This window comes from Juglans regia, chromosome 1 (assembly GCF_001411555.2).
Source record: "Juglans regia cultivar Chandler chromosome 1, Walnut 2.0, whole genome shotgun sequence".
NCBI classification, from domain to species: Eukaryota; Viridiplantae; Streptophyta; class Magnoliopsida; order Fagales; family Juglandaceae; genus Juglans; species Juglans regia.
Window position 1 is genome coordinate 41,650,569 of NC_049901.1, and position 13,697 is coordinate 41,664,265.

At 37.1% G+C, this 13,697-nt stretch overlaps 1 protein-coding gene across 1 annotated transcript; it reads right to left on the reverse strand.

Annotated features, from left to right (window-relative positions):
• Nucleotides 1-545: 545 nt before the first annotated feature.
• LOC108991005 (protein S-acyltransferase 24) lies at nt 546-11,726 on the reverse strand. Its single transcript, XM_018965146.2, has 13 exons — nt 11,158-11,726; nt 10,441-10,581; nt 6,060-6,172; nt 5,474-5,553; nt 5,183-5,346; nt 4,003-4,141; nt 3,809-3,908; nt 3,058-3,115; nt 2,761-2,838; nt 2,575-2,673; nt 2,212-2,290; nt 1,959-2,107; nt 546-1,194 (listed from the first exon to the last, which is right to left on the reverse strand). Exons 1-13 carry the CDS (start codon nt 11,443-11,445, stop codon nt 766-768), a joined length of 1,917 nt encoding a protein of 638 aa, XP_018820691.1. The 5' UTR covers nt 11,446-11,726; the 3' UTR covers nt 546-765.
• Nucleotides 11,727-13,697: the final 1,971 nt, after the last annotated feature.

The following is a 13,697-nucleotide window of genomic DNA, read 5'->3' on the forward strand; positions in this document are numbered from 1 at the left end:
TTCAATCCAAACGATATACACAATTAAGAATTATAACACCAAATTTCTAATTGAAAGATATGACATTATATTCATCTATTTTCTCAAATTTAATTCTAGAATCTATTTTCTATTTTCTCGTTTTAGACTATGATCCGAATTACTCTCAAACTCCTTCAAATAGCATTTTTCCGCCTCATTTACCAAGTCATGATCATGATCCACCTACTAATTAATCAAATCCAGAACTACCAAGTCCTCCAAGTTCATCATCAAGAAACCACACATCTTTCCCTTTTGATTTTCCTCCGTTCCAAACGCCCGCAGTTCCTGGCCGTGGTGATGACAGTTGCCGGGACCCATTATATAGAACTACTATTTATTATGGCACGTGTCGACTGTCTGGAATAATATTATTGAAGAAATAGTATAGAACTACTATTTATTATAATTTATGGGACCCATTATATTCATAAATAAGGTCAAATGCACCCTTGTGAATTATTGAAACATCAAGTCCCTCACAGAATCATGCAAATCAAACTGCATGGTGACAAATATGTGCCTCGTATGAACAAAATTTTTGAATTGGAAGAATGTCTCATTAACAAATGCTATACGTTCAAATCAACCAAACATGCTCAGGTGTAATTGAGGATCCACTTCTAAAATTATTTATATCCATGGCAAAACGGGCAACAATAAATTGAATTACAGAATCTATAACCTGGTGTATACTTATAATACAAACACAAATTTCAGAATTATGCAGGCTTACCATCAACATCATGAGCCTACAACAGTGCGTGTACTGGTCCGTCCAAGACCAAGACCCAAACCCACGGGGATGCCATCCGTTTTAGCTTTTCCATGATTATTATGGCTGCAATGAGAAGAATGAACATGGCCATGATGGGCTTTGCTGTTCGTAGAATTTACATTGATGACAACATGGCCATTGCCATTTGTTTGATGGGAAACCGCATCCCCATTTTGTGCGTTAGAATTCCTTGTCATATGCACCATTCCAATCCCCTCAGAATGAGTTGACTCTTCAATGTACTCTACATCTTCGTTGTAGCCATTGATCAAAAAATCTGAACAGTTCTTCCTCATCCCGTGATCATAGGGGTTTCTGAACCGACCACCTGGGCCTCGAAGGTAGCTATAGCGCATTACATTTGCCATTTCATTCGTTGTAATGTTGCGCGATATCTGCAGCACAAGAACAAAGGATTCAATACCAATTGCTTACAAAACGAAGCATAGAACTAAGGGAAATACTCTATTCACAAAAGAATTATACAAAAGTAATTTTACACAAATGACGTGACTTGATGTGGCTATCAAATTATAACGTTACATTTATTGTAAAGTAGATCTAACAGATCAAATGAAGCCATATCAATTCATGGGATTACTTTTGTGTATTCTCTTTGTGGCTCTGGCACTCCTCTAGAACTAATATCATTTTTTTTTTATAAGTAAAAATTTTATTCATCAAATGCAATAGGTGAAGCCCACGTACACAGGATGTATATGAAAGAAACTCCTCTAGAACTAATATCATATCTATTTAGGTACAGCACTTTCTACTTTTCAGAGAGAGAGACGTCATAATCACTTACCAGACTATATCTAAACAAAGAAAAGCTGGGAGGAAACTAAGAGAAAGGTCTTCTTTTGTTCAAGTGAAGAAGAATGTTGTTATGTTTTTAATGTTGAACTCTGCGCTGAGCTTATGCGTGTGCGGGCGTGAGTGTAAGAAAATGACATGGTCATTTAAAATAGTAAGATAAAAAATTATTGGCAAGTCAAACACACCCAATGGTCTTTAAGCCCATAAGTTTTGCCCTACTACTTATGGAGGTGGAAATGCAATTAGAGCTAGAACTCGTTGGAAATATGTTAAAACCAGTAATACAGAAGCACCACCATTGGTAAGTAGTAATGAAAATAGGATCCTATAAACGACATACCTGAGAAGCTTGTACTAATGTTAAAACTGCCACACCAAAGAAGAGGAAGAACTCCACAATCAGAAATGACATGGCACCGACATGATTTGTGCCAACATAATTGATCCAAGCTCCAAAAGAATCAGGGGCAACTGGATCGGTCAAAAGTCCTGCAAGCATCAAATTATTTTCTTTCTGCAGAATACGCTAAGAAAGAATCTGGAAAAAGTAACTTCAAGACAACTTCAAGCCTTAAACCAAGTCATACACATACTTGTAAGAGTAACTGCACCAGTAATCAACATGGCCGAAACTTCTAGAACAAGGAACAAAAAGAAATCCCACTTGTTTTTCTGGAACCAGAAATGGATAAATAATTAAATCAGACAAAGTTCATCAATAAGGAGGACAACTGCATGCCCACACAAAGGAAAAATAACTGTGACAATCAAAAGCACAATACTAAGATTTAGTAAAAATCTTCATCATTCTTGCATGCATCACATTAAGCAGTGACATGGGGACAGAATCCCATGATAAGAAATCCCCTACTCATAAATCGAGCTAATGAGCTGATCAGAAAAATCCCAATGGAAGGACAAACATGGAACTCAATGACTGATCAATGTCAAAGCACCTTGCCAATGCAATTGGATACCCAAGGGCAGTGATGGTCAAATTGCTCAACACAACGATCACAAGTGGAACAATGCTTTGCACGGAGAGGCCTGACAATCTAATGACAGTGAAAAGGGAGATCAGGTTAAGAAATGGTCACGGTCACAAGTGTCACAAAGGCTAACAAAGTCAGCAAGAGTTGCACCTTGCACGTTGCACAGAGCTGAGACCAATTTCCAGCTAGCAAAGCAGGGTTATTTATCTCTATCTTCAACAATGGTTCCTAGCAAAAAATAAACATAAAGGAATCCACATATTTGTAAGAAACTATATTTAAAAAAATATTCTCATCGAAAAATAAAAATACAATGCTGAAGAAAATGCAAAGAGAACGACCTATAAAATTTATGGGCCAAAGAAGCACCAACAATGATATAAATGTGACTGAATCAGTGGCAGATACAAAGCAAATAAGCCTGAAAGAGAGAAGAAAAATACACACATCGTCTTTCATATTTTGTGCATCATGCACATTCATTCTGATGTAACCAGGATCCTTGCTGCAAAGGAAAAGGAAAGATCAACCAAAAATTAATGACATAAACCATGCATCTTTCCTTTCTAAAATGCTTGCATAAATACACAACAAATACTCATTCTATCAGCACATCACCATTGGTTACATATATAGGTGCAGTTGCATGTTAGTAGATGTTCAGTTATATACTTATCAAAAAAAATAAATGGTCAGTTATGATATCTGGCGTGGACATCAAAACTTTAGTTATGATATCTGGCGTGGACATCAAAACTTTAGTTATGATTACAGGATGGGCAGAAACATTTTATAGTTAATGCCAAGTTAATTCATTATCTTGGGTCCATCATACACAGAAAATTCACCACAGAAAATAGAATTTGAGTATGATGTTGCACAGCCACCATTGAATGCCAATTTCAGCAAATAGTCTTTAGGACAGAGATATTGCCAATCATTGTGTATAAGACAAAAAAGGACAATGGGCAATTAAATTCCACATTCATTGACCAAAGAAACAATTGGCTGAAAGAAAGATAATTGGCAGAGAGAGAGAGAAAGAGAGATGTTCTAAAACTAAGCATAAATAAGATTAGGAACTTAAGGATGTACAATAAGCATGGGAATAAAAGGAATTAAAAAGAGCAGCATCAACAATTGATACTTGATGCAACCGGTCTAATAGCTCCAATGTCATTTTCTAGCACTAACATACCCGCTACACCTATAAAACATAACTAGCCCAGCAGTTGCTAGGAAAACACCCAGCCATGCAAAAAGACCAGAGCCAGCAGTCAATTTTGGCAGATTTGATACTGCAGCCACAGTGAAGAAATAAACCATGGTTAGTATAATCATGATATGAGAACAGTAGTATTAATTTTTTGACACAAAGATCAGTGCAAATACCGATGATGACAGAATGAGTATAGGTCACCAACAGCACGAATATTAAACACCACAGTATGGGCGCAAGTCCTAATTTTGAAATTTTTCCAAGGCGGCCATTACCATCACAACGTTTGTCAAGGAGCCGTCTAGCATTTCCCTGCAAAATAATGCATGAGACATAAAGCTTCTTCCTTTTTCATCAGAACATAGAAGATGTAATCAGCCAAATTGCAGGCAATTCATGAAAATACTCTAAATACTTTTCAAGAAATCACCAAAAGAAAGGAACACTAAGCTAACTCAAAAGACAGAGTAAAGGTACAATCTATAAAGACAAAGTCAAGCTAACTTAAGATTTAAGATTAATCAAACAAAACTCAAAAGTGATAAATTTTAGTGTTGAAGTAGAGACTTCAACGAGATGCATCAATAGCTACCTATACAACAACGGAGAGAAGAGTGGTGGTGTCTGGCAATGATGACAGATCTTTGAAACAGAAGGTCCAAAATATGCAGCATACACTCTAGTTTTAAGTATTTCACAATTCCATAGCTAAAGCTCTTTGAATGACCCAAAAGTCATTTTTTTTTTTTTTTTTTTGCTCAATCAGAAAGAATGCTTTTAAATGACCCCAAAATCCAAAATAAGAAAGGTAAGATAGCTAGAGTCGGCAAACTAACAAAGGAAGATTGTTGCAAACATATAGGACCATTAATTTGGATGTTTAATCATCGGCGGTATAAATAATAACTACGAATGAAAAGAGCTCCATTAACTTTAAATTTTTCAAGTGCACTTCCCATAGACACCAGCTCAGAGACAAAATCATTCAAGATGTGTAGCACATTAAGGCCGAGTACTAAAGTGTTTATAGCACCAACATGGTATAGACAACCATAAAAGTATTAAAATACCCTCGCTCATGCACTCAAAACTAGAATTCTTACTGAAAACCCAAGACAGTTTAGCTTTCTGGAGAGTCTTTTAATGCAATTCAGGACCCACAAACACCAAGAAGAGCATCAGACAGAAAATGTGCCAAATTATAACACTTGTGAAAAGGACTTCAATTCAGCCACAGATTGAGGATGAGATTGAAAACCTCAGCTCTGGTAAGAAACATATCGAGGATGAAACTATTTGTCAAAGTATCATTACTAACCAATTTAAAAATGTTTTTGGTTATTGAGCACCTACAAGGAAAAATGCAACGTGTCTGTGATTCTTATCAGAAGCAAGCTGGGCTGGCGTCAGTCCAGTGTTATCAGTCACCACTAAGTCTTCCTTCTTGCCAGCCTGTACTAACACCGTGCATGCCTCTAAGTTACCCCTGATAGCAGCCCAATGGAGAGGAGTGCAACCTGAAATTACAAAGAGAAAACAAAAGTAGCAAGTGTAATTATTGATTTGCCAGAGTATATTTTGCTCCTCTTATCTACTAGAGAAAGTTTTATCTGGGAGAAACTTTATAATCATCATAAAACTTACCCTCTTTATCTTGGCGGCCCCTGTAAGCATCCAGGAATAAAAGAAGGCGTATACAGTCTGCAAAACCTTTATAAGCAGCCCTAAAATTGACCAATAAAATGATAAATTCTTCCGATCTCTAAATAAATAAGAAAGTACACAACTCTCTTGACATGGGAAACATTTAAGTTGATTAAGCAAGGACTACAAATTAAGGTTAAAGTACCATACGCCAAACTTATCAACCGTGTTGCCCACATAATGTCTTGTTGCATCACAGCACATCAGCCATGAACAGAAAGAATGATGGTATTGAGAAAACATATTTCATATATGGTAAATCCAACATAAGAAACTCAATGGGTTAACACTAGAGAAGAAGGATGCATGATTGATCGGATGTCAACAACACCCAAAAACAGGAGGAAAAGTATAGTTCTATCCCAGTCAATAGGGATCCAAACCTATAATCAACCTAGAAGTTTCTATATGACATTCACAAATTAAGTGAACCATTACATTAGTGTAATTGAACGTGGACCACAACATTCAAAGATTTTAATTTTTGGCAAAAAGACAAAGAAAGTAACAATGAAAATTCTCGTACCAGTGTAAAGGACTTCTTCCATCATTATCAGGAATATCGGGGTCAGCATTCCATTTCGAAACAATGTAATAGAGAAAGGCTGTCTGACCATATTGAGCTGCAACATGTGTTGCCTGCAATCAAGTCAACAATGAAGAACATACTTGATATGCGCTGTCAAGAAAATTTCCAGGCCTTAAACATAACATCTAATAGTAATAAAACTGAGAACATGGGATATCATCCAAACTATAATACAAGAAACAACAGTCATTTACTCTTCTAATTGTTGTTACATATAAAACACATATCCTAAGAGTCCTTGACAGCACATACCAACAAGTATAATCGAAATGAAACTTAACATATAAGTAACTTAAACAGATGATTATCCTAGTTTATCCTTCCATAAAACAGAAAACTGGGTGCATTCCACAATGGGAGAAATGAGCATCTCAATCACAACACGGACCTAACTTTTGATCAGCCACATCAAATAATCTAGTATCAGAAGGATTCAGTTGGGTGAGTCACAGTGTCAATAAAGTTCTTTACCTTGGATTAAGGAAAATCTGAAATTAGGAAATGAAAAGCTGGCCAGGATACTCACATGTGCACATACAATGCACTTCTGTCACCCAAATTCTATCTTTCAGTGCCTAATGGCAGACGCTTGGATATCAACTTTACATGTGCCTTATATTCAGTAGATTTCTTTTTTGATGACGAGGAACCCTGGAAACCGTGCAAACGCAAAATGTATTTTATCTGGTTAAACCCAAGACCTGTGTATCTCGCCCCCATCACACAAATCAAGTAAATAATCGGCTTTTCACCGATAGGACATGGCCCCTAAAAATTGTTCACACCCAAGGGTTCAAACCTTAGACTTGGGGGGAGCATTCCCCCAACACCATGCCCATTATCACTTGAGCCAACCGCTAGGGGTTAAAGTAGATTTCTTCTAACCTCATCATAATATAATTTATTCTCATTCAGTCCCAGATTTTACTCTAAGATAGGAATTATTCTCCTACTTAGAATATTTTTTCAATACATATTTTTCAATACATATTTTTCAATATTAATTATCAAAAAAAAAAAGAATATTTTTTCAATACATATCAAATAGAGTCGCACTCACAGTAAGTATGTATAATGAGAAAACCTGGGGAGCGGTCGGGCTAATAAACATAGAAGAGCAGCCCACCACTAATTAGCCAACACCTAGGCTTTCCATCTAAGCTATCTTGTGTTGCATTACATCTGATTATTGTAGATTAGTAGAAACCCTTCGCACCCCCTCTCTGCCTTCGCACCCCCCTCTCTGCCCCATCGGACGGCAGCTCGCACCCCCCCTCTTGCACGGCACCCACCTCTCTCGCCTTCGTACAATTGAAACCCACATGTCTTTGTCTCCTCTAGCGACACAGAGGCTAACCCTGTTCTGTTTCTAGTTCATGTTCTTCTACGTGAACTTGCATTTACATCATCTGCAAAAGGAAAAGATGATTGATGGGACTGATATTGGAAGGGGAAAAGAACGACCAAGTCTTGCTTCTACACTTGTGATATTGGAAGGGGAAGATAATCGACGGCATTTTCAGATCCCATAGTAATACAATACACTTGTGATTTTCTCTTCTACATTTTAGCAAACACCTTGTACGCACACTGTGTTCTCCATTGCAGCAGGTCTTCTTCGTTTCCATCATCCTTTTCCTTGATACAAACAGCCAAGCTTCATACCTCCAACATAAACCCTAATACTTCAATCCATCAAAATAGAAACAGAGAAATTGAGAAATTTTCCGGGAGACCATCATCATCTTCTTCTTTTTTCTTTTGTTAATTTAATCCAATTCCATTGTTCTGTTTACTTTACTCATGTGTTTTTAGAAATTGGATATGAAATTTATTTACTTGCTTTTTACTGGAGTTTGAATGCCATATGATGCTTCTCTCCAGCCACCGCCGAAGACTTATACAAATTGAATTTTGTAAACCCAATTGATTTATACTCAAACCCAAGAAAATATAGATCGAATTTTCTCCAATAGAAAACCAGTGATTTTTTTCGCCAAAAAAAAAAAATGCCGAAAAATCAGGAAATTTCTCTGAATACCGTCAAAAAGGGGAAGAAATAGAGCTTTATGTACAGATTTACAGAAATCACATCTCTTCACCGAAAGCAATATTCTGAGGTCTTTATTATCTGTTGAATTCCATCACAGTCCGTGCCGGCCATTCGAGTTGCCATCGGGGATTATTTTTTCAGTCAAGATCTTCGTTTGGGTTGGGATGGAGTGGAAGATAGGGGCAGTGAGGAAGACGAACAGAGGAAAACACGAAGTGCTCTTGGGCGAAATCAGTAGGGCTGCTTTTGATTAGAAGTGTTTCTGTGTGATGGAACCTATTTCTCTTATGGTGTATTTTCTTACGTGGCAAGCAGTAATTGGAAGGCTGCTCTTCTATGTTTATTAGCCAGACCGTCCCGCAGCGGCTTTGATGTATAATTGGCATTCCAAGAAAGAAGTCTTTGTCCTTTTGTTGTCAGGGAAAAGCCAGGCAGAAAGCCTATGGTCATATCCTGAAGTAACTAAGGGCCTGCTCGGTTGCTGAAGATTTTTTTTTTATAAGTAAAAATGTATTAATATTAAAATCAACAAGCATAACCTATCCAATATACACCAAGCCCGATTGGGACAAAACACGCCTCCCCAAAGCAAAGCAAATCCCTATAACTACCCCAACTCCTTGTTTCCCACAAGCCCGATAGGAACAAAACCTATCCAATATACACCAAGCCCTATTGGGGCAAAACACGCCTCCTCAAAGTAAAGCAAATCCCTATAACTACCCCCAAACCCTTGCTGAAGATTCTATATCACCAATGTTACACACTCTAAGGTTCTTTTCCTATATATAATAATTCTCGAGAGTTAACCCCTAGGGGTTGGCTCAAGTGGTAAAGGCATTGGGCTTGTGGGTATGCTCTCCCAAGGTCTAGGGTTCAAATTCCATTGAGTGCAAACAATCTCTAGGGGCCATCGGACTGGGGGATATTCCCCTTGAATTACCCGAGATGCACTTGTGGGAAACTCCTTGCCGAGGGCCTGTGCTCCCCGGGATTAGTCGGAACGCTGTTCCCGCACACCCGGTGCCAATCAAAAAAACATTCTCGAGAGTTTAAACTCACAATGCTTAGAATTTAAATTTTTCTTTTAGACATTAATATATTTTATATTAAAAAAAACTTTGACTGTATAAGATAATGCCAAACACACTCATTAGTAGCTATAGAATCAGCTATGACAATTATAATTAATTTTTTAAATGAAAAAAATACCCTTGAACATTGATAAATTAGGGTAATATACAAAAATTTCCTTTTTCCCCCTCAAATCAACTCTGCCAAGTTACTTTTTGGGTAAAAAATTGAATAAGTGTAATGTTAGTAGTTCTCGCAAAAACAAGATATGTAACTACTGACATTCCCTACCTTTTGGTTCAAAAGTGTGGGTATTGTTCGGGGCTTTGACCTCTTTAAAAAAGAATGACCAAATTTTCATGAACTTTCAAAATTAGCAATTCTCATCCTAAATCCATGTGTAAAGCACACATGTGAAAAGCAATTTCCAATGTTTATCGTTGTAGTCTCTAATACATAAGGATCTTTGCCTAACTTAAAGTAACTATAAACAATTTTACCTTGGCTCATAAACAATCTGCAATTGCTAGCATAATGATTAAGCAGAGTCGTAAAGAAGTTCCCATGATCCTCATCAGAAGTTTTTTAAAAAAAAATAAGTTTCTAGTAATAGATTTTTTAAGAAATTGACAAATAATTGGGATCTATTTCTCATCTATGAAATGCATGACAGTCATTCCAGTCAATGGTAACAAATGAGACACCTATTAAACACATCTATCAAAGCAAGTTTGAAAATCATGGGCAACAACTACTTCATTGCCCAAAAGACGCAACTGTAAGACAAATGATCGAACTACATTAAAGCATGGCCTTGAGGGGTGATGAGCTTACATCAGATTTCTTAAATGTAAATGTTAGTTTTTAACAAAAACTTGGTTGGGTATAAGGATCTGACTCCACATTTCCTGACTATCACATGGTTTCCTGTTAACGAGGAGCTTCCATCCAATTTTCAAAACCTTCTTCAAACAATGCAGAAATTTTACCACTATCCAGAGAACATGACCCCCTTTACCTCTTATAATGAATAGTCAGCACAAATAATGAGATTCTTAGGTCAGAATTCCATACTTTTTTTTTTTTTTTTTTGATAAGTTCCATATTAAATTTATTACAAAGAAAAACATGTTGATATGTCAAGCAAAGAGCAAGAATATTTAAGATCTAAAGAAACAAGATAGAACCAACCTGATAGCCATTCATATCAGCAGCATTCACCCGTGCACCCTCTTGGAGTAAAAGCTCTGCCACTTGGTTTGCACCTCGAACAGCACTCCAATGTAATGCAGTTTGCCCAGTATGATCTGTCACATTTATGTCGCCTCCATGCTGGGAATTGAGAAAACTCTAACTAATCAGCTAATCACTAAATCTCTCCAATCAAATAAAAAATTCAAAAAAGTCTACCGCTAAAACTTAGCATTATAAACTGATTTCTTTTTGCAAGACTGCGAATGGGGGGGAAAAGGTCAAGCTAAATTAACGTAAATATCCAAGATAACCTAAACCAATTCAATAACCCACCGTGTAACAAGACATCCAAATCCTATGAAAACCTATTAAAAAAGCAACCGACACGACGCCCCATTTATATGCCAATCCAGTTAAATCAAATAAACCCACAACAGAAAAAACACACACAACCTCAGTTATACAAATCTGATCATATGCGACCCCATTCACCAATGACCCGTGTCAATAGAGCTCGCCAAAGTGGTAACCGAATCCTAATCAGAAAACTTATCCAAAACCAAGAGAACACCAAAGACCTCAATAATCACACCAAATAAACCCGATCAATGATTCCCCTATAACGCAAGGCTCAACCACATACTGAGCAAACCCATCTCCAGAAAACGCAAAAAAAAAAACACTAAAGAACCAAAGAGAGAATTGCACGGCAACCTCAATAATATACTGAGCAGCGGCAGTGCGGTTGTTGAGCGCAGCCCACTGAAGCGCGTAGTAGCCGAGACCGTCGGGCTCGGACACGGAGCAGCCCTCGCACTCCACCAATCTCTGAAGCTTCTCCAAATCCCCGTACGCCGCCGCCGTGTACACATCGTCCCGCATACTCTCTTCCCCAACCCCGTTGGCTCCGACGCCCCCGGAAGAATTGCCGGCGGCCGAAGACAAAGCCGACTCATGGTCACGGGATTCGACTTCGTCAACAACCTCGATCTCCGATGACATTTTACTCAATTAGAGCGAGATCGTTCGAGAATCTGGGAGTGGAAATGTGGAATACAGGAATTTAATTTAGTTGACTTTCTAGGGTCTTTTTTTTTTTTTTTTCCTGGATTAGAAATTGGGCACTGGTATCCTAGGGTTTTTCTGAGAAAGTGGGAGAGACAGAGTTCGGGTCTTCGCCGTCCGTGTTGACTCAGACAGAGAGACACAGAGAGAGAGAGAGCGAAATCACCTGCCTATGGATATCCGTCCATAGAAGCAAATAGTTTCTCCAATATATTTTTCGAGCCACTTACATTTCTCCTCCATTTATAACGTCTGTCATTAACTCTAGAGTTTATTCTTTCTACTCTACCGTTTGATGCCATCAATTTTAATTTATTTTATAAGTTTAACTATTTAAAATATTATACATTAATTAATATAATTTAAAATATAAAATTTAAGATAATAACTACTTAAAAATATTTTTTGTTTTCTTTTAATTGAAAGTACTAAGATGGAAATAAAAACATATGAGATGATATAGAAAACTTGCATTTTCCCGCACCCCTTGCGCACGAAACGTGACCTAACAAAAAATTAAACTCTGTGTTTTGGTGTGGGATTGAGAGAAAATGCCGTCCTCCTTCATCCATTCCCCGGTAGCATCCTTTCCCCATCTCTTCTTTTTCAATCTTCTTTTTTCGAGTTTCCTCTATTGCTGCAGTGAATAGATCAAAATCTTTTATTGTGACACGGTGATAGTGTTTCTTAGACCACCATTTTTCCTTGTGAAATCCTTGATATTGGAGACCTTGGAGATGAAATGCACACCGAATTTTCATTAGCTCCGATGCCAACTTATAATCAAGGTGGTGTCTTTAGAGGTTTTCTGCCATCGAAGAGCTCGTCTGCAGACAAATAAGTTCGCTCTAAGTGCCCACTAAAATCGAACTCAAAATCTTCACCACCATCATTTTCGTTATCACTTTTGCCATTGTTGATAGCTTTAAATTTGGGAATCTCGAGCCTTTCTTCCTAGTTAAAGGGATCGAGGAGGCTGAGCTTTTGGGGATCACTTCGTGGAGAGAGAGGCTATTGAGCTCACGGTAGAAGGTGGAGGCGCAAGTAAGACTGGTAAGGGCGCTAAAGTAGAAATTTCCAAATCATTGAGGGCTGGAATGAGCATTAATGTGTGGAGAGGAGCAGGAGCTGTCAAAGTTGAAGTCCACGTGAGCCACTAGTACCACAATTCCATCTCCATTATCGAATTAATTGGCTTCATGTGCTTGAGGGTTTGTGGTTGTTTGATCGAGAAGGTTAGGGATGGTCGCACTATCAGGATTTATATTGTATGCGCTCTATATGTATGTGTGTCTCTGTGTGTGAGAGAGAGAGAAGAAGAAGAAGAATAGGGGGGGAGTATTTCCCATCGAGTGCAAGCAAAGGAGAGCAATTGACTCGAGTCCATCGAGTGTGAAAATGGGAGAGATTTGGGGATAGTCCGTCAACTTCGTATTTTTCTTTTGGACGTGTGAGTCTACCATGTCACGATGTGGACAAAAGGTGCACGAAATTGCTTGACCGTAGGGGGACTGAAGATGATATAATTATAACGGATAGATTTTACTTATGAATGTAAAATATCAACTTTTTATAATTGGGGGATTTAATATCTAATTTCTGGTAACCTAAGATCTTATTAGATTTTAATTATTTTGAGAATTTAGTTTCTTAATCTTTTATTTATTTCTATGATACAATCACCACCGTGCATCATCGCGTGAGAAACAAACGAGAGAGATGCGACATTAGGAAGTAAGACAAATTGGCGGAGACCAGGACAAGATTTTTTTTTTTTTTTTTTTTTAAATGCATGATAAAATTGATGAGCAAGTAAAATGAGTTTCATAATAAATTTAGAGAAATATTATAACTATTAAAAAATTTTGATAGAATAAAATTTATAAATTGATATATTTCATATAATATATTAGATTTATTTTATAATAAAAATAATTTTATAATCTAATTTATTATATTAAATCATATCAATTTGTGAATATGTTTTTATAGAATCTCTTTATATTTAAAGTCTTTTTTGTAAATTTAATAATATAAATTAAGAAGAGTAAGGGTCTTTTGGAGGGATGGGGGAGAGAGGCACGAGGATGCAAATGTAAGGTGGTAAGTATGCAAGTTGAAAGGAAATTAAAATTGCCAACAATAATATAATGAATTATTGTCAAAATCAACTTGATATAAAAATAAAG

Bases quoted from the DNA above. Each gene is read 5' to 3' on its own strand.
- LOC108991005 (XM_018965146.2), bottom strand. From the start codon at position 11,445: ATGTCATCGGAGATCGAGGTTGTTGACGAAGTCGAATCCCGTGACCAT. The intron at 2,839-3,057 runs GTGTGTATTTTT...ATTTTTTGCTAG, and splicing joins CACAAAATATGAAAGACGAT to GAACCATTGTTGAAGATAGA. The intron at 1,195-1,958 runs GTATGTCGTTTA...CTTGTGCTGCAG, and splicing joins CATTAGTACAAGCTTCTCAG to ATATCGCGCAACATTACAAC.